The following is a 27,287-nucleotide window of genomic DNA, read 5'->3' on the forward strand; positions in this document are numbered from 1 at the left end:
ACAAGTCAGTAGGAAGCGTCCCAACCCACTGTCTTTGAACAACTGCCATAGCTCAACAGTATCGATCTGAGTTAGCCCAACAACTCTTCAAAGTGAAGCAATACCGTGGTGACTGTGAGCATGTGAATGAAGCGTGGCAAAATGTGAAAGGAGTTATGCTAGCGACGTTAAGTGCTGTCTGGCCGACTTTTCCAATTCGGTAACAAGTCCACTGGATGCCGTCGAGGTCGAAATTCATGATTGATGCCAGGAAAGCCATTCCAGCAGGCAACGAGTATGATGGCGCACGCAAACCTCTCGAACGCCAAATAGTGGTGAGTCTAAGGAAATTCCATTTGTTATTTTGGACACTTTGGGACTTTTAGAAACCTACTGCCACATGTAACCGCCGTGCAGTATATCATCTGTTGCGAGCGGGTTGTCCTAGAATAGGATGCGGTTTACACCGGCATAATATAAAGCCTTACTATGAGCTCGTGTGACCTCATACCCTAACCTGATGTTTGCGGATGAGCCGGTTGATGTAGTGGACAAATTTGCTTATTAGGATAGCTGAATCTATCTTGTTAACTTTTTGCAAAAAATGATATTTTCATCCCTTTTGGGATGGTTAGAATAGCTTCTGTAATCCTGCGTCACCTGTGGCGTATGTAAGACATCAGCCTCTCCGTTACGAGTCTAGTTTACAATGCTGCGGTGCGCTCCATATCACTTTATGGATCAGAAATCTGGCCGCTGCGCACCTAGGACGTCAAGCTCCTTTCAGGGCACTGCTCGGGTCTGGTGCAAACCTCGGATAAGCGGTGTTGAAGTACGTCGAATCGTACTAGTTCGAATTAACCCTTGATAAATAAACCGATCACACTGCTTCGTTTGCGCTAGATGGATCACGTGCTGCGTATTCCAGTCGACCGACTTTCTTCGGAGAATTATTCTCGCACAGTACATGTAGGGTGGGAGGGAAACAGAGGTTGTCAAACGATGACTTGGCAGCGAAGTATCAAAGCCATTAACAGTCGTCTTCCTTGATGGGGACCCCGAGACGAGTCACATCCTAGCTGGAAGCTTCCTCAGATGGGTCAAGGTCGCACCCTCAACGGCACCCGCGCATCTAAGCTATTGCCTTTAATACGCAGCTCCATTCTCAACCATCTAACTGGACAGTTCACTGACAGTGCCGTACTTACACACCAATCAATCAGCTCTGTCTTATGTGTGCAGCTATCAACCCCACTTCCATAAATTATCGGTGGGCAAAGCTGTGGCAGCCACAAGCGCTGTACGACAAGTGCGCGGTTCTTACAACTGATAATGAGGATGACGATGGTTAAAAGATTAGAAGGAATTTCCGGGAAAACGTTTACACGAAACTCAGCGGAGGGGGTCAAAGAGCCCGTACCCGATAAGACTACCAATTATTACACGGTGAAAAATTCCTGTTGAATTCATTGGTTCGCCTACTAAAACGTATTTTCATCGACGCTGTTCAACACGTCAATGTGTAAAAAGTCAAATGAGGTAAGCCCGAAATACCCATTTTTCGCCGATGACCTTGGGATCTGTAGATAATATAAAACAGAAGAGTAAGTGAAATAACACAAATGGTCGCCGTATAGGGCCAAGCATTAATATTCCTAGGTTAGTCGGAGTGAAACAATGATGTATTACAGGAGTGGTGGATTTTTTTCACATATTATCTATCCGCCTTTGGGATATTAGTGCGATGTGACCTAATGACAAAGAGTCGCACAGAAGCAAATGTGAGCGATTTGTGTGAATCCCCCGACTACCATTCTCGCACTGGAATAATTCCGTGCCCGTATTTATGAATATATTCGTACGACCATTGAAGAGCACCGGTATATCTCCAAGACACAAAGGGAGGGCATCATGAACTAGGAGGAACTAAAAAATTAGGTACTGAGGTGTTCACTGATTGCGACAAAGGGCATTCATCGACAGATTCCTCAATCCAGATACATACACGGTAGAGTGCCGTCGCTCACGTATACAAACCGCCATTCGCCCAAAAACTCGCAACCATCAATTCACTTCATCCCTATAAAAGAAAAACGTCACACCAGGAGTCACCCGTATAATCTGGATAGAAACAGATTCCCAACAATTCCAGTAGTGTTTTACCACTCCCAAATGTAGTAGGCATATAAAATAACTTGCCGAATGGAAGGGTACAGGTGTCCATATTTGGGAAATAAAATCATGCAATGGACCAACGCAATTTTACTACCTCATAACTTGGGAGAACGGCCCGAAGCCATGATATGCCCTCCCCCTGAATGTTTTTAATATATGTGGTTGCAGGAGACTATGGGCGGTGTCGATCTGCTGCTGCAATTTGGAGGTCTTCCGCTGTTGCCTTTTTGCGACCGGGAGCTCCACCAATATGGCCCAAGATTTCAGCGTTGGAGACTAGAATGTGTGAACACTCGCTGTTATTATGCTACTCCGTACAAGGGTAACAGCAAATCCAATGTATTTGGGCGTATGAAGCAGGCAAGTTGTAAGCACCAGAAGGCATTTTAGTTTTGTGCACAGTCAAACAGTTAGATTTATCTGTGAAAGCAGTCATTTGTATATTCAGGTTGCTAGCTCTCCCATTTCCTTCGTCTCGTAGTTAGTATAGGCGTCTGTTTACTGAGTGAGAGAGAAGAAAAAAATTTTAAGCGAGGCTGAAGTGAAGGCAGAAAGAAAAGCCAACGGAGCAAATGTGGACAAAGAAAGAAAATGATAAAAGTTTAAAAACCTTATTTATTTTACTGACTTGGCCATTTCTTCCTTCACCGCTACAAATAGTGTATTGTCTCAAATTAACGTTCTTTACTCCATTTCTTGTTGCAGCAGCTTTCCAGTTTTGACGCTAAACGTCGTCTTATGAACAGGCCTGAATCTTCAGGATGAGGGGCTTTTGTCTGTTTCAGGAATGCATACTTATCATAAGCTCAGCAATTGGAAAGTAATTTTGTCTTGGTAAAGGAGAGGCTTGGTAAACAACCGGTTCGAAATTTTCCGGATTTGTCTTGTTGGATGGTGTATTAGAGGCACAATGATCTTAGATGCAAAACCTTCATGAGTAGAGTGAAACGTTTTGCGCCAGAGTGATACATTCTGTTGCGCAAGAGCTCAAACCAGAAACAATTTTAATCTACCGTCACATTTTTGCTCAACAAAATTCATTGGCCGATGAAGCCGTCATGTATGTGGCGGAAGTCTGGTTGAATAATTTCACAAAATAACCTAAACCCCGGAACGCTTAAACAAGTCTCAAAAGGTTGAAATGGTACTCTGAACTCAATTGTCCAATTTGCTTTTGTCCATCAGGGACACGTCACAGCTTTTGAAAATTCAATTCCATTGTGCGAATATTGAGCGCCCTTGGTGGGGGTGCCCATTATCCGCACAAGGCTTTCAGGTGCAAAACCATTACAAACGGTATAAAACTTCCTACGCCGAATGTTCCATTTTGTCACGTATGTGCTCAAACCAAAAACCGTCGTAACCTACCCTCACATTTCTGCGACCCACCAAATTTCAAAGGAGCAACCTTGCCACGAGGTGAAAAGTCCTATTGGACAAATTCCCAGCATCGCTGAGAACCCGGGGTGCCTAAATAGGGCTTAATAGTTTGGACTGGTACTCTCAACTCAATTACCCAATCGCTTTAACCCATCAGGGACACGTCATGACTCTCAAAAATTCAATTCTATTGTGCGAATACTGAGTGCCAATGGTGGGGGAAAACGTGCCCTTTGTTTCGTAGAGCATCTCAACTGAGATTTGTACTTAGCCACTCCATACGTCTCCCATGGGTCATAGAAGTGTTGTATCTGCACGTTTTTCGCGCGAAACCCGTGAGGCTCTCGAAGCCCGTGAAATTACGGTTTTATGCATCCAGTCAAACATATTCTGACCTTGAGGTGTTAGAGGTGTTTCAAAACTTTACTACTTAGTTGCTTCCGGACATTTCCGCTTGTCGTCTGGTTGGTCACAGCAGAGGTCCGTGCACCTGGTGTGTAATTATACAGTTATATTGAGTGCTCTCTGGCTATCTCTAAAGGACAGTTTATCGTTCTTCACTTTCTGCTTGAAATCTCTAATCTTCGTTGCCAGTATAGCAATTGCTTTCATCATTACTTGTCCTGGAAATCCTCATTTGGGGGGCTTATCGACAGGCGGTCTCTACGATATCCAGTAACCTGTAACTGCACGCTCTTGCATTCTGCTCTACTGTGAAGAGACTGCTCCCTATGTACATTCATTGAAACTGCCTGGTCACCTTCGTGGGACAGAATTTGGTAGATAACGGCTGACGCTAATACCACGTCACACGGCTGATGCTATTACCACAAACTTTGGGAAATGTAGAAACTGAAACAGGAATACTTGTATACTAGAAGTTAATCTATGAGTAGCATGTTTAATTATATTCCGCACACTGTCATCAAAGTAGCAGACCAATCAGATGCAAGTGGCGCTAAGGAAACCCCTATCCAAGGTGTAGTAGGGGTCTGCCAATGCAGGCGGGACGAATGACGTTCCTGGTGGCCAAATGTTGGTTATATTCCGCCCAACGGCGTTAATGCAGAAAACCAATCACGTGTAGGTGGCACAAAGGAGACCACTCTGCGACGTATCCGTGGGGGTGCTGCTGACAGAGTGACGAACGGCGCTCGTGGTAGCAGGGACATAACAGAGAAAGGGATCACATTCAGCAAAGACACCAAGCAAATGCGGATGATTGGAGTATATTAGATATGTACTGAGTAAAGTCCGTAACGAAATTTATGGAAATAACCTTGAGTATATCTCATGCATACCGAAAGGCAATAATGGATTCTGCGATCAAACATGCAACGTAAAATATGGAACAATTGTCAACGAGACTTTCAGCCACATCAAAACTCATTAATTCCATCGCATTAAACCAACCCCCCTCATAGTGGTGCGGTGGTGTAACCAGTGTTTAACTGGGCCAACGGGTCTCTGGTACCTAAATTATCTGGAAAAGTTACCTCATGGAATATTTATGTTTAATTCCATTTCGGGATGGATGCCAGTCGGCCCAGAAGAAACGGGAATGAAAATATAACTGAGTGTTTCGTGGATGTCCAGTCGCCGAGGAACAGAACACCGGTGAAATGAAATTCCTCTTGTTATCTCCCATGAGAATTGTTCGCGCACGATAACTACCCCTCTTACGATTGCATGGTTATACATTGTAGCTGGGTTGCGCTTTAGTTATCACGGATATACGTTGTCAGCAGTGGCATCGCATCCATTTTGAACCCGGAATTAAGATGACAAAATAAGCTGATTTGGCATTGTGACTGTTAGCTGTTGTGTTACGCCTACCGAATTAGGTGACTCAAACGCAAGTGTGATCGGAAATGGCGCGCCAAGTTACAATATGTGCGTTTAGTGGGCTGGCGTAGTATGGTTTCACTGTGAGTTGCAGGTGCATTTATTGTACTTAATGTGAATACGCTGGGCATGTGTCAGCCGTGTGAGTCGCCGGAGTTTACGCAGTGGAAAATGCTATGCCGTTGGCAAAAACAGAGTCTGCTTGTAACAAACTAAGTGAAAACTCTGGCGCTTCATATAAACCAACGAAGGTTACATTGATTAAAAGTCCTGCTGCCCACGGGCCGCGTAATCGAAGAACACCGTAACTAAAATAATTGATTCAAGTACGTCCGATAGAAAGTGACAAAAAATTAAATGTGCAATATTTGCGTGGTTTGTGGTAGCTTTTGGCGAACCCATAAAACAGAGTCTGCTTGTAACAAACTAAGTGAAAACTCTGGCGCTTCACATAAACCAACGAAGGTTACATTGATTAAAAGTCCTGCTGCCCACGGGCCGCGTAATCGAAGAACACCGTAACTAAAATAATTGATTCAAGTACGTCCGATAGAAAGTGACAAAAAATTAAATGTGCAATATTTGCGTGGTTTGTGGTAGCTTTTGGCGAACCCATCGAAGAAGTAACACACCGATGGCGTTCATTGTTTCAGTGCGCTGACACAATAGGGTCACGCGGCCCACACGGAATGTACGAATGCCATCACTGAAAACATTCACTTAACCGCTTGCTAACTGGAAAAGTGATGTAGCATTTGACCGACCAGTATCCATCCTGAAATGGAATTCAACATAACTATTCCATGAGGCAGATAATTTAGGCGAGAACCTCGGCGCCCGATGTTACAAGTCCGTCGGAGATTTCCGTCTGCTGGAGAGCGGGAGCATCCATGTTCAGTAATGTTGCCTGGGGCAGCTGATCGTCGTCAGCGATGCTCGTGTCCGTGGTCTGGTTGGCGAGAGGCGGGAAGTTAAAGGGCACAAATTTTGTGAACCCGGATGCTAAACCAAACTGCTAAGCCATGAAACGAACATGCCTAATCGTTCGTTATCAAAGCACCGATGCAGCGCTCGTGTGTGTCCTTATAGGCTTGAACACAAAGCTGACCAATGAACGAAACTATAATCCAATTGCTAAAACCCAAATTAAGACGACCAAACACTTGATCTTCAATAATTCTGGAGTGAGCTGAGTTTGACCCCTCCAAAATTTTCAAGTGTTTGACGGTCTAAGCCACAGGCCGCGTGCTACGTCAGCCGTTATGATGTTTGTTTAGACCGACCAGCTGATTATGTTGCAAAGGTCAACTAGTGTGTTCCGCAATACCCTCCGGAGGTGGCCTTGCGCAACCTTAGGGATTGCAAATTTTACTCCAGTTAACCCCTACAATCGATGCACTCATTTTCTGCAACGAACTTGACCGCAGTAAAAAACGAAACTTATTTCGCTTTTCGCTCGTTCCAATTTGTTAAAGAAGTCTTTCGCCGCTTAATCTATTTCCAGAGCCGACGCGTATCACTTTTTTACGTGTACCACTAAAAAATAACCTGTGCATGTCTCGCTCCATCTTACTGTACTGTGGCGCACCTATTTACTCCCATACCAGACCAACACAGGCTGTCCCGTTCACGGCTATCGGTGGACCGAACTGATGCAGAAGAAATGGATTTGCACCGAATGTGCGGGGTAGGATGCAACGTCACACTTGCTTGGCCTAATGTGCAGGTCTGTTGGATGAACACTTATTTCAAATATCCAGCTCTTCCGTTTCGATTGTATGGGGCGGCTACTTCTAACTCAGGAGTGCTATGCACTTCACGACGGGCAAAACGGCGGCAAAAAATGAAACGAATGAAACACATTTTATTCAAAATTCTCCGGAATAAACAAAAACATTTGTGAAAGATTTTGAGTCGCAAATACAAAGAACAAAGCGGTCTGGACGAAAGTTGATAACAAGCATTCCTCCCCGAAAAAATACCTAACGCTCTCCATCCATCATATTTTGATTGCAGAGACGGTTAGCTGGCTCTCTAAAGCAGGAAGCAAGACCATCAAGATCACCCTAGCTGACCAAGAGAGTCAGGCTGATCCTGTTGGTGTTGTTCCTCAGAACACTCGTGCAACAAACCGGTGCGGACGCCCATTCATGTTGTCATAACAGAGCCTAATTACGCACGGTCTCACCGAGATTGGTTACTTGGAAACCGAAACAACCAAACTTTAGGGCTTCTAGTCGCACACCCCTCCACCAATCTTGCCGCTCTTCTTCCCAAGCTTCAAACGCCACGTGTGATAGGCATCTATTCTCCCTGTCCTGTGCTTTGCATATGAAAGGATTCCCAAATGAACCGGAACTGCCTAGGAACCATCATTACATTTGTTCTCCTCCAAAATACTTACACCACAAACCAAAATATCTCGCTGATCTCACACCCCCAGTTCGATTATTTCAAATATGTTGTCCGTTACGAAGCTTTCCAGAAATTCATGTGTCAGTGCGATGATGGCATGCCACTCACATACTCGGTCTGGTGGCGCGTTTGTAACAATACACCTCGAACTCTTGACCATGCCCTCTCGACCACTCTTTTCTTTGCCTGCAAGTACAAACAAACTGTTTGCATGGCAGGGTCGCCCGACATTGGTTTGATCAAACAAGCTGAATGGACTCTGCGGACAAACCATTCATTTTTGGCAATTTCAATGTGCCTGTTATACAAGCTCAACGAGTCTACTTAAGATGCGCGTTTGGTCCTATGCGCAGCGAGGCCAGACGCGGTCCATAGAAGGGATCTGAAGGAAACGTAACACATATAGCAAAGAAATCCTATCCGATGGTTCGTTAGCCGTTAAACAAAAGCAACATTCTCGTTCCTAGAAAGGAGGCAACTTTCATGTCAATCTACAGCACTAGTGACCGAACATCGTCCGAAAGCTACAGGCCCGTGAGTCTCACAAGCAAACGTGACATGAAGTAAGTCAACAAAAATAATCTTACCACTAAAAAACTTGGTATTAATAGCCGAGCAAGGGTTCCTCTAAAACCGTTCCTCGCATGACGAACACACCTAAATTTGAATGCCTTAACCCAAGTTAGAGAACGGAGACTCATACCGGAAACAATATTCACAGATTTTTGGAAGCATTCGGTTGAGTCCTACACGTCCTGTTGCTCCACAACCTAATGTCTCACGGAATTGAAGAGAAACTTCTACGCTGGATTAAGGCGTTCCTCTCAGATAGAACATTCCGGGTGAAAATAGGCTCGACCTACTACTTGGTAAACAATCGGTAGTTTTTAATTGGGCAAAGTTTCCCTTGTCACAAACTGTTCATCAGGTCAAAGAGCAGGCTACTAATCTGGCCAGCTTTCAAGGCTAACGGAAAACCTTCCAGTGGGCCACTTCGGATTCACACACTGAATCGGTGTTGAACGTCAATTATAGAGTCTTATCGATCAGTGTAGTTAACTAAATCTTGCTATTGACGGTTGGGGAGAGAGTCAAATTATTTCGGATGCAGTTAAGCTTGCTATTTTCTCACATCAAGGTTCCTGACTCGGTGACTTACCTTGGGTGCCGCCGCCAGAATTCATTGGTTTCTATGGGCTTGTGAATGCTAAGACCGTTCGATTGAGGAGGGGGTGGGTGGGTGGAATTAGATGTCTCAAAACTTAGCATGCTATAAGTCTAGTTTTATCCCGTTGTCGCTGCGTGTTCCACCATCACCGAGTATCTCAGTAGCGCTCGATATCTATCGCTGTTACTCGGTGGTCTGCCTATTTTTCCGCTGAAGTTCCCGGGCCGTCTGTTCTATAATAATCTTAAATCAGTCGTTAAACCTAATTTTGTAGATGCAATCCCTGGTTCTGTTCACCAGGGATCGATCCATCAGTTGTATTACAACAGAGGTTAAAGTGTTCCATTTCTGAAAAGCTGTTGTTATGTTAGCCGTGTTTAGAATACCTTCGATGTTCCCGGTTTATATGAAATAACGCTCGAGCCGATCCGTTACCTGTTGGGTTTCACCATCGGTAAAAAGAACTTTCGGAACTGTCTGGTAGAGAAGGATATGAATTTTGCAGTAAGCCAAGTGGTGAGAATGTCGGGAGAATTAATCCATAGCATCATATCTGTGTTTTAAAAAATTTTGCCAACAGAGGCCGAGCAGCTTCGTGTACAAATGGGTCCAGTGTCCGAGTCTAAGCAGCTAAGAGCTCCGAGCTGAGACAAAAGGAAAGCCATTTCTGTCAAGACCAAGACGGACTATCTACAGAAGGCCAGCAGGCACCTAGCTGGAGTTGCTTGCCGACAGATCGGTTGTGGGAGTGATACATCCATAATGAAACCGAGTAAAGCCTAATTTGCCATAGAGCTGCGGTCGGTGATGAAACACTTAGGAGAAGTCAATCGGCATCGATTTTTCCCCAGAAGTGCAATCCAACCATGGCTTTGAGGCCTACCGAAAATCCGATGACCAGATGTGCCGGTGCGAACGAAAGTAGACGGAGTAGGTTCCCCAGTGCATGAGCTGGCAGATTCCTGGCAGGTATTTTAAAAACTTCACCGGGGAATCTAGTACTTGCATTTTATTTCATGCGACTCGGCAACAACGGAGCATGTATCATGGTGAAGCCAGATAACATCCTTCTACGTCTCACTGACACTTCGGTATTTACAAATATGTCAAAAGCTGACACTTTAGAAATGGCCAAGCGACTGTTACTAGCAGACACCAACCCCTCAGGCTGGAAAGGGTAAAAACACGCTTGAATCTCACCCATTTCGTTTCCGACTCCGTAATTCATACTCAAGAGCAAGTTCTAGCGGTGGCGTCTCCAGTATCCCTTTATGTGGCAAATACTTTGGAGCCGGATTGCCGTAACCACCTGGGATATTCTGACGTTGTGTAGATGACACTTTCGTGGTAAGGGAACGGGTCAAAGTCAGTGAGTTTGATGATGGTATGGATGTTCTGAATCTACACGACAAATTTACTATGGGAATAGAGTCAACTTCGGTTACACCGGTCTTCCCAAACTGCATGACACCTAGTTTTATCCATCCAATGAGACCTATTCTGACCTTGAGGTTCCAGAGGTCTTTCAACACTTTACTTACAAGTCGCTTCCGGTCGGTTCCGTGTGCGCCTTGTTGGTTGCACTGGCGATTTATGCAAATTGTGTGTGTAATTATACTGGTATGTTCAACGATCGCTGGTTGTCATTGGCAGACGAATATCCGTGAATCCGTGAATCACTATCATCACAACTTTTCGATTTTCCATTTTTGTGACCTGTGAGTAGTTCATGAAAGGCTCCGTAGGTTTTTAATAACCAGTAGAACCTTAATTTGGTTTATATGCACTGCAACAGCGGCTTTGAGTGTTTGTTCCAGCCGCACTCTGTCTTTGCCCGAGGTGTAACGTTTTTCAAAATACATTCCTCGGCGACTATCGGTCTCTACATGCATGTGCTGAGAGTGTTGCTGACACAAATCAGTGGTACCTAGAGCGCCATTTAGCGACCATGTATAAATATGCAGTCGAAAACGAGGTATTCATCGTGTATGTTCAGTTTGTGGAGACTAAGTCATCGGGGCTTAGATATAAAAAAAGTTACACCTTGGGCCAAGACGGAGTGCAACTGGAACAAACGGTAAAAAGCGCTGTTGCGGTGCAAGGAAACCAATGTAAAGTTATATTTGTTATTAAAATCTTACGTAGCCTTTCGTGGGCTCCTCATAGGTGCCAAAAATGAAAAAATCGAAAAGATGTGGTAATAGTGAAGGTACTGCTGCCAATTCGTCCTCTATTTATGTGCATTGAAACTGGTTGATGACCTTCGGCAGCTAACCAAGAACCAATTCAAAAATCTCCGTTGTCTGGCTTATGAAAAAAGCGCCACACGCAAAAAACGAACAATTTTGATTCGATGGAATATGGTCCGGTAGAAAAAGTTGTATTGTGAATAGCCACTACAACCAACTCAGGCCTTCCCGGAAAAAATGCAGCCAGTGGAATGTGACTGGCCCATATTCAATTTATTAGGTGCCCGCCAGCCGTAAGGTGGATGTCTCGGTTGCATTTTGAGTAAATTATTTGAAGTGACCGGTGGCTTTCGTGCAGTAGATCCTGGTGGCACTGGAGTTGGAACCCACCTGAGAGGATGGCGAACTATGCAATGTAGTGGTTCAACGACAGAGGGGTGTTGCAATAGCGTTGGGAAAACAAGGTAAGTACCATGCCGTTAGGTTATTCGTCAAGACAGGCTATTGTCTAGAAAGTTGACAAGGTTGACGCGATGTTCGTCCCAATGAAACCAGCATGCAGTCGGATGGGCCGCAAGCTGCCTAAAGTGATTTGGCGTTTTCTGGAAAAGGAGTTTCAACTATTTTCAAAAACTTGACTGAAGAAGACACAAGATAAGCTTGCATTTTTTAAAAATATGTAAAAATATAAAAGCCATTACCACCAAACTCAGCTGCGCTGGTCATTGTCGTCTTCCCGGATGGGGACCCCGAGACGGGCCATATCAATGGTTAGAGACATTGTCAGACATGGCCCAGTCGCACCCTCAATGGCGCTCATGCATCCAAGCTATTGTCTTCAATGCATAACTCCCTTCCCAATCTCCCCACTTAATAGTTCACCTACGGTGCTGCACTTGCGCACTAATTTATCAGCTCCCGCCTCCGATGCATAGCTACCTACCCCACCTCCCCGAATCATCGGTGAACGGAACTGTGGCAGCTACAACCACTGTACGGCAGATACGTGGTTATTATAGCTGACAATCATGATGACACCTTTGTCATGCATGGTGAGAATGTTATGTGCATTGAAACTGGTTGATGACCTTCGGCAGCTAACCAAGAACCAATTCAAAAATCTCCGTTGTCTGGCTTATGAAAAAAGCGCCACACGCAAAAAACGAACAATTTTGATTCGATGGAATATGGTCCGGTAGAAAAAGTTGTATTGTGAATAGCCACTACAACCAACTCAGGCCTTCCCGGAAAAAATGCAGCCAGTGGAATGTGACTGGCCCATATTCAATTTATTAGGTGCCCGCCAGCCGTAAGGTGGATGTCTCGGTTGCATTTTGAGTAAATTATTTGAAGTGACCGGTGGCTTTCGTGCAGTAGATCCTGGTGGCACTGGAGTTGGAACCCACCTGAGAGGATGGCGAACTATGCAATGTAGTGGTTCAACGACAGAGGAGTGTTGCAATAGCGTTGGGAAAACAAGGTAAGTACCATGCCGTTAGGTTATTCGTCAAGACAGGCTATTGTCTAGAAAGTTGACAAGGTTGACGCGATGTTCGTCCCAATGAAACCAGCATGCAGTCGGATGGGCCGCAAGCTGCCTAAAGTGATTTGGCGTTTTCTGGAAAAGGAGTTTCAACTATTTTCAAAAACTTGACTGAAGAAGACACAAGATAAGCTTGCATTTTTTAAAAATATGTAAAAATATAAAAGCCATTACCACCAAACTCAGCTGCGCTGGTCATTGTCGTCTTCCCGGATGGGGACCCCGAGACGGGCCATATCAATGGTTAGAGACATTGTCAGACATGGCCCAGTCGCACCCTCAATGGCGCTCATGCATCCAAGCTATTGTCTTCAATGCATAACTCCCTTCCCAATCTCCCCACTTAATAGTTCACCTACGGTGCTGCACTTGCGCACTAATTTATCAGCTCCCGCCTCCGATGCATAGCTACCTACCCCACCTCCCCGAATCATCGGTGAACGGAACTGTGGCAGCTACAACCACTGTACGGCAGATACGTGGTTATTATAGCTGACAATCATGATGACACCTTTGTCATGCATGGTGAGAATGTACCAGAAGATATCATGAGGATAGATGCCAAAAAGGATTTGGGTATCTGGCTCTCTTCAAACATGTCCTCACTGCACCATGTGAAATCAGCCCAAAGTCATTCGCCGTCCTACGGATGGTTCGGCTCACCTTCCATATTACTTGCAAGGACTTCCAGATACTCTGGGGCCTACGTCAAACTGTTTCTTTAATATGCCAGGCAAATTGTCTACTCGGGACCCACGAAAGACGTAACTCTCGTTAAGTGTGTTCGGCGAACTGCTACGTAAATGGTTGACGGCCATAAATCCGTGGACTACGTCATCACCATCATCATCGACAGCATGACATCAGTGTTCAGCACCGATTCGTCACTGCCGTACAACCATGATTTATTTTAAAGCTTTATTGTAAAGAGACAAATAAGGGTGGACGAGTAAGGAACCAATTGTCAGCTAACTACAATCATTATAGGTCCCTACACCTCCGGACGTTTATCCCGGCAAGCTGCATAGAAACTGACAGGAACGCCACTGACATCGGTTAGGAGCCATATCTTGTAGTGTCTCCGGCGAGGCGCATTGGGGATTACGCGATCCTCATCCTGGAATGTGAGTAACACCGACAGCACCCAAACGTTTCGTAACCCCTTTCATATTATGTTTTGACCACCCCTCCACTTCCGTCACCCTGAATTCGAAAAACATGGAAAACAACACCCCGTTTGGCAAGCGATGGTCAAGAGTTCGCAACACATGTCCCAACCAACGCAGCTTCTGGTTCCGCACGCATTCTTTAATGGAAATACCCGCTGCACAACCGAACACTCGCTTTCTAACTGCCTCGTTACGGATTCGCCGACACCAACCCACACGAGCTATGGTTCTCAGACAACGATTGTCGAACACTTGAAGATGTCTCAGTTCCGCTGCTCGAACAGGCCAAGTCTCAGGAATACAACGAAACAGTCCGTACTGTGGCTTGATACAAACGTCCATTTTGACTCAGGGATACAGCATTTTGACGCCGTAGGCGCTTAAAATTAGCGAATGCGACCCAGGCCTGGGAGATTCGTGCATTGACCTCATCCATCACACTACAGCAGTAGTAAAACTTTCATTATGCGTGAAATGCTCCACAACTTCCAGTTACCCTCCCTGGACTGTAAGTGGCGTGTTTAGTGATTACTTGTCCAGGAGCATGACCTTACACTTTGTGGGCGCAAAGTGCGTACCAAAGGACGGGATGACTTTGACCAGTTCACCGAAAAACACCTGCACCTTTTTCTCTTCGAAGATGAGAACGATGTCCTCAGTACACTCCAGAGCGACAAATCGTTCAGCTGTAGCAGCCTTTCGGTGCCTAGCTGCGTGCCACACGAAGTAGGCACGAGGGCTGGGATACTGCCAGGTTGCCCAAGCCTAGACAAGGAAAGTCGAGAGGCGGAGGTCGGGTTCGAACCACGGACTTTCCGGTCAGTAAATTCGCGCTCTAACCACCTGGTCCGACTCGCCCCCTCCAGAGCGACAAGGTTTTCTTCACAGGCTATTTGAACACCAGGATATTCGAGGTCTTCCAGCATTCGTTCATGATTTCATCGATCACGAACTTAAAGATGAATCGAAAGATTGAGCATCCCTGGCGGACACCGCTTTGTGAACGGAAGCTTTTGGAGAGCTCCCTGTATAATTTCACGTTAGAAAGTCTCGAAATACCATGAATGTATTGTTTTCACAAACTTCCGGGGCATTCCTCGGTGGGCAAGCGTGTCGAGAGCGACCAACCGAGTCAAGTGCGCCCTGATACCACATGAATACTAGAATTTTGGGTTGCTTAAACGTATGTCATTGTTCTAGCACCTGACGGAGTTGTGAAGATTTGGCCAACGCATTCCCTGGCAGGCCGGAATCCCGCTTACTGCTCTCAATTCAGTATCTCACGAGCCACCGTAAGGCAACGAAGCACAAGTGACGCAAACAGTCTCGTTACGACCGGGGTCAAGCTAACCCCCTGTTGTTACCACACTCACTACGAGCCCCGTTTTTGAAAATGGGCACTATCATTAACCCTCTCCGGTTGTCTGGGAGAGTGCTTTTCCAAAATACAAGCAAACAGATCGGACAAGCGCTGATTGAGGACTTTACCCCCATCTTTGGACAGTGCGGGTGGGAGGTCATTCGGATCAGAAGCTCGGTGGTGCTTGAGGTAACCTATGCAGTCGTAAACCTCCGAGGCCGTCGTTGGTTTCCCGTTCACCTTCCAAGGTTCTAAGTCAACTCAGGGCTTCAGATGAGTGGCAGTTGGTGGCCACCACATTTATTGTTTGGATTATTCGGTCCAGCGGTCGAAGCGTTCTTTATTCCAGATGGTCACTCCTTCAATCGTTGATGGTTTCGCGCACGGGTGGTTTCCGGGGCCCGGGATCAACTGAACTAATCTGGCATTACCGGCTATCTTGGCCTCTTCCATTTCCTTGGCTTTCTATGTGCACCTTTCTTCATGGTCGGTTTCCACGCTCACTTTCACCTGAAACCTGATGATTTGTCGGATCAAGTTATGTTCTGGGCTGGTTGGGATATTTTTGCCACATTTAAGCAGTGCCACCTTTAGGTCTGATATCCAGTACTTGAGTGCTCTTGGTGGTACCGTGCCATAAGCAAAACTCTCAGCACGATTGAAAGAGGTGGCAATCTCGTCGCAGTATGTTTCCATGTGATGGTGGAGCAATAGGAATAGACCCTAGAATACGATTGTGATTAATTCATCCAACATCCAGACCTTCCAGTCTTCTAGTTGAAAGGCTATTCTTCTGAGTCCTATGCGGCTTTAGAAAACGAAGGGAGAAATAACATCGGACGAGTGCATGGTCGGAATCCACAAATGTGTTCCAAAACGATCGGCAGTCAGTTATTGATCCACACCATCGCTAACTGATGGAAGTGTAATTGATTTGATTAGTGACCGGCACGTTGTTGAAGGATACCGTGTGCCAGACGACCTCGGCTATTTCGGAAGTTAGTACTGCATAAAATCAGCCTGTGACCAGCACTCAGCCAAAGCAGTCGTTCACCATTATGCGTGCATACTGAGTCCAGTTCTTGTCGACCACCTAATTAAGTCTCAGATGCGCTAAGCCTGTCCACTTTTGCGTTCAGATCTCCAGTGGCCACAACGATATATGAGCTTTTGGCTCGCCGCAAAGTGAAATTCTGGGCCTCATAAAAGTTCTATTTGATGGTGTCAGAGCTACAGATAGTAAGCAAACACGAAAAACGGACATCAGTTAACTTCTCTCTTGTTAGACTTCTTCACAGGCGTTGCCAGACGAACTTCGAAGAAGCGCCTACTAATAGGTATCCAGTCAATCAAAGGTGCTTCTGCTCGGTGACTTATAACGATACCAGTCCATTCACATCCTGCCTCAGCAACATCTGGATCGCCAAATGTGCACAGCCGGAAGCGAGTGGATAGTGATGAGGCGGTTATCTCAACCATTGTGCTAGCGTCTTTGATTATTGTTTCGGAGACACAGTACACGTAAATACCAAGCGCGTCCAGTATGAGAGCAAGAGCAGCCTGGTGTTCTGCTTGCTCCAGATTGAGGACATTGAAGGCGGTCAGACAGATTGGGTGTTTAGCTTTGAATACTGATTTCGAGATGCCTGATGATGTCGGTGCTGGATGACGCGCGGATGTTGCTTTCAAAACAGTTACAAGACGAACGGAGTTATCAGCCTTGAGCACCGCCCTACAAGAAAAGAGTTACTAATAGGGTATGGAGAGGGGTGAGAAAAACTGTGAAGAAGAAAGAAGGGGACGTCAGTAGTAGCCCGTTTCTGCCTACCCACCCTGCTCTATGCAGTGAGTTAGGCGACCCGGCTGATGGCACCACGCAACGGCCGATGTGGCATTAGAGTATTGTTAGTTGTAAGTGTCATGGTTGTACGTGGGATGGGCGCCCGCACCTAGAAGAGAGGACGATTAGGGTCCTGACCCGAAGCCTTTGGTTTAAACAGAAGCGGTATTTGGCAGGAAATGCAACTGTATTGCCATTTTTATGGAACATATCGCCACACATATTGGAACCCCCAAGCTGGAGGACCGGGAGACTTTGTTCGTCAGACCCTCAACCGTTGGCCAACCCGGTATGACAGACTCTGCGAGTGTGGTCACCCCCAAGTGTGGCTCAATGAGTCGCCGAAGTACGCAAACCGTCACACTACGGTAAGGTTCAGTCTCTTTACCTCCTATGACCGAACCTTGTTGGAAGCCATATCGTTGGACCTTTGGCCGGATGCCTATACTATGCACTACTTACTTTCCATCGCTAACACGAAATTCTGTCTCGACAGGCGACATATCGCTTTAAAGGTATTCCCACACAACAACCACTGTCGCCTACACGAACGCGCTGTCGTTAGCCGGAGGACTGCTCGAAAAATGCACGTGACACGAGTGATGTAAGAACGGACGTAGTCACACGTTAGGTTTGGATGGTCACACTGTACTGACTCCATCGACGACCAAATATCCGTAAGATCCGAATGTCGGACTGATATACTAGCATCAACTGGCTTCAATACTAATAGCCTTCATCCCATCCCTCCCGCTGACAGAGGTGCGGTGTAACGTAAAGCATCTGATGCTAACAACAGCAACCAAACGTAACAGGTAGCTGCCCCCTAGACGACGACAACCTGATGACTACAAAGCAAACGATAAACGGAAAGTACAAGACCTTCACCGCTCCTCTTTCCTGTCCGGACAGCGAGGCAATGAGTCCGTGGTTAAATGATGCCTAAAATGTGGAAAACAAAGTGGGAACAGAAGACTACTTGTTCTGCGGTGTCAATATGAATCCTATGAATGTCATTTCTGAATCATGCATCAGGTTAACCCAAACTGCCTACGGTGCGGATAGGGAAATTTTACATACTTAGTCCATGAAATTGAACACATGGAGCAGGAACTCAAACACTATCTCGAACTCACCAGCAACCCTTGGGCTGTAGTAGGTAGGCTGATCCAAGAATAAAAGGATTTGTTGAACCTCACCCAAACTACCTGAGAGAAAGGGCAAGCAACCATATAATAATAGGATCGGAGCTCAACTGGAGCTCTCTCAGGTACAGCCGTCAACCTTGAAGGACGCCCTCTATCAATGGAGGGAAGTCATCCAGTAAGAAAGCTTCCATAGGATTTCAAATGGTCTAAAACTTCCACTTTATGAAGGAACAGAAAGCTATATCTTATCGTCAGTCTGCTAATAGTAAGCGAGCTACTAATACACATCCCTTTCAACAATTGAGTGCTGGTTTTAATGAGGCCGAAATCCATGGAGAGCAGTGTGACCACCTTCGACGAGCTATGCAGGTCTAAGTTGTTAATTCTACCTTGAAACTAACAGTTCTGATAATAAAGATACTCCAGTGAACTCGTGCTCGGGTCACAGTTTATGTGCTATCAGTGGTTTTCGCCATCCGAGCCGTTACAAAACCGCATAATGCCCAACTGAACTCGTCCATTCATGAACAGGTTTATCATGTTGTCATCAATTACAGATTTCCATGCCCACCAAAATTTCTGTAACTTTTATTGGGCACATAACCGCCGACTCCGAACCAATGTAGGTGAATTATTTGATCCAACGGACTTTTTAGCTCTCAGGACGGGATCAGCGCACGCTTTGATTTCGCAAATCACACAGGGGAAAGTTGCGAACATTCGCACCATACAGTTCTTGCTAAATCATAAAGCGTGCTAACACCCAACCTCTGTTGGATCTGAGTTGATTGATCTGCGGCTCCAGTTATCCGTAGACAATGAGCGCTTAGTACTATTAGTTATCACTTTCGGTAGCCCCTATGCTAGTTCTGAACTGTAGTGCTTTGGACGCACTTTGGAGTCTGCTGCTACCCCTTGGAACGTTCGGAAGCTCTCCCAACTTTTCAATACCACCGGTTCTAGCCGAAAAAGTATTACCGAGTGTTGTATATCTGCTCTGTTTTTCAAATGTTTCATCGTTTATTGCCAAATCACTTTCTTCCGTTTTCAGCTCTCAGTGTCAAAGTTTTGGGCGAATAAAGCCTACCTTTCGGGCCTTCAGTCTTTTCCATTGTCATTCTGATTGTCGTTGAACTCCATCCTTCGTTGTACACAACAATTTATTCATCCAAAAAGTTTTCTTTGAACAACGGATCGATTCTTACGTCCTGAAAGATTCAATACCGACCCCAATACTCAAGACTCGGCAGATACCTGGGAGCATTGGTTTTGTACTTTCAGAAACTAGAATCAATTGGTTCTCATTCACCAGATAAACTGAAAACCTTGTTAAATTGCGCCTCCCCTAGTGCCTACCGATTCACCAGAGACTACAAAGATTATGAATCAGCCATCGAAACCTTGCGAGAAATTTACATACAGCCGAAAAAAGAAGTTTTTGCCCGGCATCTTTTAAACACTTGTAAACAGGATGGAGCTCAGAACCTTGATCAGTTTGTGCAGAAGCTTCGCAGTTTATTGGCAGACTGCCGCTTTACAACCGTCAGTGCAGAACAGCATACCGATGAAACGTTACGAGACGCATTTATTAGTGGACTTTATTCCAACAATATACGCCAGAGACTGCTGGAACATAAGTCGCTGGATTTTAAAACCACATACAACCATGCAAAGTCCCTCGAACTAGCGCAAAACAGTCGTCGTCGTTTTTGCCGAACACTCAACTCCCCTTTGCTACCGTATCGAACAACCCGTCAAAGTCTCCATGTTCTCAAACGTCATCGCATGAGCAGGCGACTGCTGGTAGTGTGGGGTCTTCATGTTTCTTCTGTGGATATGATCGTTACCTGAGGTATAAATGCCCCTCTAAAGATGCGACCCACAAAACTGTGGGGAGAAAGGATATTTTCAAAAGGTTTGCAGATCTACTGGTCCGCGGAACACCTCATCTGTTTCGAGTGCGCTATATTCCGTCACTGCAGCGGCTCCCGAGTGTCTAAAAGAAGTAGTCACCGATGTGAAAGCCAATGGTGTCCCACTTCGAGCTTTTGTTGATACTTTTAGCTCAGAAAGTTTCACTTCTGAAAAGGTAGTCCGTCGTAACAAGTGGTCTGTAATGCCATCGTCATCTGAGATGGATTTGGCATCTGTCCAGCACAAAAGCTTTACTCTTGGATATTGCTTTTTAACGTTGCAACATAAACAAAACAAGTATCCCTCTTTCAAGTTTTCAGTATTACGTGACCTCTGTGCAGATATTCTGCTAGGACATGACTTTCTTAGGCTTCACAAATCCCTGGAAATCTCATTCAACGGTGACAAACCTTTTTCTCTTTGCGGCTGATTACTGCCAACATTGAACCTCGCACTTTGTTCGAGCATACTGATCGAAGGTGTAAGCCAATCGCCATAAAGTCCAGGCGACATTCTGCAGACATTGCTTCTTAAGTAAAGCGTTTACTCGACCAACAAATCACTGAACCCTCGAAGTCCACATGGAGAGCGCAAGTGCTCGTCGCGACAAATGAACGACAGAAGAAGCGAATGGTGGTTGACTATAGTCATACTATAGACCGATTTACGCAACTAGGCGCTTATCTATTCTCCAGACTTGAAGATTTAAGTACCAAAAGAGCTCAATATCGTATTTTCAGCACGCTTGATCTTGAAAGTGCGTATTATCAAATATCCATTAAAGAAAGCGACAGAATCTACACGGTTTTTGAGGCTTGCAACAATCTCTATCCGTTCCGCCGAATATCCTTCGGAGTAACGAATGGGGTAGCCTTTTTTCAAAGGGTAATGGATGACATAATACCCGCCGAAAAACTTACCGGGACATATGCGTATGTGGATAATGTCACCATCTGTGGGAAGAATCAAGAAGAACACGATCAAAACCTCCAGCTTTTCCTCACCGTAGCACACAAGTATGGCTTTCAGTTAAATCACGATAAAAGCACGACTTCCACCACTAAGCTCAGACTCCTCGGCTATGAAATTACTGAAGGTATCGTCAAATCAGACCCTGAATGCCTCAAGGTGTTGCAAGAGCTGCCCGTTCCGAAGGACACCAAGTATCAACAACGAGTGATAGGCTTGTTCGCGTACTGTTCTCGTTGTATAAACCGTTTCTCGGATAAGATCTACCCAATCACTCACACTACAATATTTCCTGTCCCTGAATCTGTTATGAAAGCATTTGAAAGTTTGAAAAAGGAGTTGATGGATTCAGCCTTGGTCACTATCGATCCGAGAATACCTTTGGTACTCGAAACTGATGCATCTGATGTCGCGATTTCTGCTACACTCAATCAAGATGGCAGACCGGTCGCATTCTTCTCACGTACACTGTCTGCCAGCGAAAAATACCATTCCACTCTTGAGAAAGAAGCGTACGCAATTGTCGAAGTAGTGCGCAAATGGAGGCATTACCTAATCGGGACCCATTCCAAAATTATAACTCATCAGCGGTCCGTCGCGTACATGTATTCAATGCAACAAAAAGGGAAAATAAAAAATGACAAAATCCAACGATGGAGTTATCGCCATTTTCTTTTGACGTTACCTACAGGCCAGGCGTAGAAAACAAAGCTGCTGACACGCTCTCTCGGAGTGTCTGTGCGAACACTTCATCTCACCTGGATCTGAAACGCTTACACGCAATCCTGTGTCATCCTGGAGCAACACGCATGATGCATTTCGTTCGTGCCAAGAATCTCCCATTCTCCCTGGAGGACATCCGACTCGTCATTAAGCAGTGTCGTGTGTGCGGAGTTAAAACCACGTTTCTTCAAGTCATCTGGTGGTGCCCTCATTAAAGCCACATAAACCTTTGAACGTTTAAGCATTGACTTTAAGGGACCACTGCCTTCTACGACTCGAAACAAATATCTACTGACGATGGTAGACGAATATTCCCGTTTTCCGTTCGCCTATGCTTGTCCAGATATCAGTTCGTCTACGGTGATATCATACCTTGTGCCACCGTTCGCCACATTTGACCTGCCAAGTTTCGTGCATTCGGATCGTGGCTCATCATGATACATTTCGGATGAGATCAAACGATTTCTTCATGAAAACGGTGTAGCCACCGGTCGGACCACTCCATATCACCCAAGGGCAAACGGTCAGGTGGGAAGACTAAATGGAACCTTGTGGAAAGCTACCACCAATGCTACTCCACACGAGCGGATGTTTCATCACAATCGAAAATCCGCAGTCGGTACGTCCTTGCCGCAGTGGTTGCTTTCACCAGGACCAGTTCTGATGCGGCGAAACATACGATCTCCAAAGTACGACCCCCTAGTTGAAGAGGTTGAGCCACTGGAATGTAACCCTGAGTACGCATGTGTCAGACACCCTAACGGCATGGAAGAAACGGCCTCCCTACGTCACCTGGCGCCTTCATCAGATTTCGGACGCACTCCAGCATCCGAACATCAGCAACCGCAGTCAAATGCTGATTCATTTATTAAGCCGGAACTATCTGACTCTGCTTCTGAAAGTGAAATGTCCAATTCTTCTGAGCACCCATTGGTTGTACAACAACAGCGGACACGACCGTATGTCTTGCGCAACAGAGAGACCTGACATTATTCAATTATAAAGCAAACAACCCTTGAGAACTTTCATCTCTATGGGGGGGGGGGTGAATGTTGTATATTTGCTCTGTTTTTTCAAACGTTTCATCATTTATTGCTTAATCACTTTCTTCCGTTTCCAGCTTTCAGTGTCAAAGTTTTGGATGAATAAAGCCTAGCTTTCGGGCCCTCAGTCTTTTCCATTGTCATTCAGATTGTCGTTGCACTCCATCCCTCGTCGTACACAACACCGGGGCTATATCCTCATACTTCAATATGATTGTATGGTATAGTATCGTGCTTGATGTTGTGCAGCATTGTAGTTACCTTAATCTCTGTTCTTTCCTTTAATGAGCTGTGGCTTCTCAGTAAGTTCGCAGCCGCCCATTCTCTTTGCAATCTTTTTTTTCGTGGTTGTGTGACATTGAAGGTCAGCATTTATGAAGAATGACCCCCACAAATTCCATGACCATGCTAAAATAGCATCCTATGAACTCCAATAGGGAGTGCGCGAGGATTTTGCAACGTATGTTTTGTCTGTGACGGCTTTCATCTATCGCATCCTCATCCTAACCTTTCGTTCTCAAATCTGGAGCACCGGCCTGGAATGAATGGCTGGCTTTTAGTGCACTACAAATCTCAGGGGGTCGTACTGTGAGCCCAAGATAGTCTACCCCCAGAACCCAAGTTAAAGCAAACTTGAGACAAAACGCCGCTCGTTACTTCTATCCTGTAAACACAGAATCGCACACACAAGCACAATCGTAATTCGGTTAGCTAATGATCGGCCACGGAAACCAGCCCTAGTGCAACACTGATCCTAAACAAAGAGGTCTGGTTTGAGGCGTGATTGACATTTATCCGGTGACCCAGTAGACAACACAGTACCACATCAGAACGTCAGCAACACAGGCTTGTTCTTCCACACATCCATGACATGACATGAATAGTGGGTGACTGATGGTAACATCCCACCGGTTGGCCACACGGGGATTTTGCGAAGGGAGTTTCGGTCCTCATGCGACCATACTTAATGTCTTTTGTTCGGTTGAAGAAGCGTCCTGGATTTTTAGGGATAATTTTTCTAGGTTCGGGTGGCCTTACTGCATGTGCTACTCCCCGCGCCATCGGGTAAGATATCCGGCTACTATCAAGGGCTTGGTAGAGCTTCCCAGGGATATACAACCACCCTCCGTTAGGCGTGTTAGACTGTTCATTCAAAGAGTCCAATATTATACTCCATATGTTTGATTTAGGGGCTCAAGTTGAGCTATCAGTTTAACCCTGGTCTGCAGTCTGACCAACAGGTATCTGTTATCCTCTCTTGCGGATCTCCGTTCACCGACTTCCATCTAAAACTATGAAATAGCTGTTTCCATCTCAGTTGCTACATGCATGCACTAGTGTTCAGTAGAACAAACGATATTTGATGGGCTCGAGAGACCTGCTCCACGTCACGGCTGTCGTTCATATTTTATCAAATGGAGCGGAAGCATCTGTTGTTACCACCTTACTTCCGCATTCTACCAACGGGTTCCACCATACTCCTACTGGTTCATGCATTCAAAACCACTTAGGATGAACCCGGCTACTCCACCCTTCACTTTCCAACTGTACAACTGCTTCATCACCAGCTCTGAAGCCGCATACCCGTTGCACAGCAGTTATACGTATCGCAATTTCATTCGCATTGTGGAAATGGGGGTGGACAGATACGCCTTGGAGGCCGTAGCTTATACAATTGACGGTAATGACCAGTGCAGCTGAGTCTTGCTTAACGTCTCGGTTTTTCCGCCCTCTATATGTGTTCAAAAAGGAGCTCTCTGAGGGAGTCCGCTCACTGGAATATGAAGCAGTGATCAAGCCTGGGTAACCAATGGACTGTAACCATCTATCTTCTCCGAAAGCCACTCATAATCACTGATCCGATGTCCCCACCGGGCACTGGCAATACGCCGATGGCAACGATGTTAAACCAGCCTAGGCGCGTAGTGGCCAGTCGTCTGTTCCATATAGCTATATGGAGCCTACCGCAGCATTGCAGACTCGTCGTTGTTCAGTTGTGACACCCTTTCGGTACCTAGCCGCTATGCCACCCGAAGAAAGCAGATTGCGGAGATATTGTTAGTTTACCAAAGCCTAGGCAGGAACAGTCGAGGTGCTGAGGTTGGTTTGAACCATACACCTTTCCGTTAGTAAGTTCGCGCCTTAACAATCGGGCACCATCGAAAGCACTTGGTAAGTCTGAACAATCTGTATGAACTAGCATCCGGGTGACCGTATCCGAGGGCGCCCTGCACAAAACTATGAAGTCTATGGCTGATTATTCGGCGTTGAGTTATTGGCCGATAAGATCAGCATGCGGACCTTGTCTGTCCACATTGAATAGTTACGCGGATGTCCTTATTACGGACCGCGACCAAAGCTTCCCTTGTTAGAGTCGTTTGAAACACCCCCGAGCGTGGATATACTCCGACCACCATTGTAGCTGATACCAAACTAGTCTCAAAATATGGGTCTGATTAGCTTTATTTCTGTACCGTTTTGTTCGCAGGAGATGCCTTGCATCTAACCTGAATTCTTCTGGTGAAATCAGCCGCCTTGTTTTGTTGATGGTGTATCTGTCCCTCTTAGATCTTGTTGATGGTGTATCTGTCCCAAGTCTCTTAGATCACCCAATTATGCTTCTTTGTCAAAAAGCTTGATGGGTTTTCTGCTTTGAGTTTTCTCTAACTGGTATACCGTTCTCTCGAACTAGTGTTTCCGGCGTTTTTTTACTACCTTCGAAGAAATCATCCCCATTGGTTTAACACATTTTATTTTGACACCAACTGTCGAGACACCGAAGGCCTCATTGATTGATTCAATCAATGCTTTCACAATGATCTTTTGAGTAATTTGAGGTGACAATGCGCTTGAATGTCCGTTCCGTTTCCGTTCCAGATGAACACCTCGGAACGGAACGAAAACAAGGTTCCTTGGAGTGAGGTGAAAAAGCACACCTCAAAGTCAGATAGATGGATTGTCATTGAAAACAGCGTATACGATTTAACTCGATGGCAGAACCGTCATCCTGGTGGAAGAAAGATTATCGGACATTTCGAGGGTCAAGATGCAACTGTGAGTTAACGTTAATATCGTTTCATTCACTCTCCTTTCACAGGAAGCTTTCCGAGCATTTCACAAAAACCTGGAGGAAGTTAAAAAATATCTAAAACCACTCTATGTGGCCGAAGTTGATCAAAACAGTGTCGATCCAAAAGAGGCGGACCAATTAGCCAAACGCGCAACTTATGTTCAGGATTTTGAAGAACTTCGGAGAAAAATGCATGAACTGGTTAGTTCAACTGAAACCTGTACTTTTAACATATGGATGATGTAATTTGTTTATGCCTAAAAACGTATAGTGCACTTAGTCTTGTGCGGAGATATTCGGTCAATTTATCCCATGTTAGGTAGTCCAAGAATGTAATTTCTTCTAATGGCCAAAATTTGAAGTGTTGGTACCGTCTGGGATAGATTTACCGCATACGCATCGGCGAGTCACCTCTGCAGATAGCACCCTGGAGCAATATATGGAATATCTATCTGTCACTTTGCACGTGTTACGTTTTAGTCGGTCCAGTATTTTGGCGAGTTGTTTTCAGTGGCTGTGCATCTCGTCTGTTCGCCACAAAAGGTCACTTGTTTTCACTACGACTGCAAACGACAGCCTCAGCTGTATTGTCCCGCTTGGGACAAGACTGGTCATTGTTTGCTGATGAGTAGCTGCCTCCAGGGGGAAGCTTCAACCTATTTTGCTTATTTGCATTGATGCTTGTCTGAAAGGTCGACTGTAAGTAGTGATCAGGCCTCACCAGTGTCAGGGAGTATGTTATGAGGTGGTCAGTACAGAAACCAGCGTAGAATCTTTCAGGGAAACTGCCTTCTATGAAGGGTCAGACGGCTGTGTGTCCTGTAAGTGCACTCAAGGACCACCGTCAACACAAGTAGACCAGTCCCACTCGGTAGGCCATTCGTATCTCAATGTTACCACTACATCTCGAATCACACGGTCTCTGCTTTGCCTTCTTAAGAATGTGGCAGAGAAGGGGTACAGTGTGTTGACCGATGACTGACTGACTGATAACATCATGCACCAGACGTTTGCGTGCTTTGCGAAGCATTTTATTAGCGTAATTGCATTTTCAGAATGATCACGGCGAGTACAATGGTATGGTAAAACTTCACCAAGTTTGACACTCCTAACTGTATCCAGCCCTCTTCAAAGAAGGCGGAAAATCCCTGGTGACCCACCTGACAAACCTTATTGGTGCTATATGGGACAAAGAGAAAGTGCCTGCAGAATGGGGCACATCGACAGTTATTCCTATCTTTAAAAAGGGTAGGCGGACGCTATGTGAAAACCACCGTGGCATCAGCCTGTTAGCTGTGGCATCGAAGGTGCTCTCTGGCCTTATCCTTCGAAGGTTGACTGAACACAGGGAGAGGCA

General features: G+C 45.6%; 1 protein-coding gene across 1 annotated transcript in view; it reads left to right on the forward strand.

Moving 5' to 3' along the window:
- Positions 1-9,978: 9,978 nt before the first annotated feature.
- T265_11098 (hypothetical protein) overlaps positions 9,979-27,287 on the forward strand; it is a gene marked incomplete at both ends in the record, with an annotated part of 55,191 nt that continues 37,882 nt past the window's right edge. Inside the window, 5 exons of the mRNA XM_009177662.1 lie at positions 9,979-10,139; positions 21,172-21,478; positions 22,454-22,780; positions 25,738-25,914; positions 25,958-26,131. Of these exons, the coding sequence (XP_009175926.1) occupies positions 9,979-10,139; positions 21,172-21,478; positions 22,454-22,780; positions 25,738-25,914; positions 25,958-26,131 (1,146 nt within the window). The remainder of the gene's footprint in view (positions 10,140-21,171; positions 21,479-22,453; positions 22,781-25,737; positions 25,915-25,957; positions 26,132-27,287) is intronic.

The sequence above is a fragment of the Opisthorchis viverrini genome (genome assembly GCF_000715545.1).
Source record: "Opisthorchis viverrini unplaced genomic scaffold opera_v5_454, whole genome shotgun sequence".
Lineage (NCBI taxonomy): Eukaryota > Metazoa > Platyhelminthes > Trematoda > Opisthorchiida > Opisthorchiidae > Opisthorchis > Opisthorchis viverrini.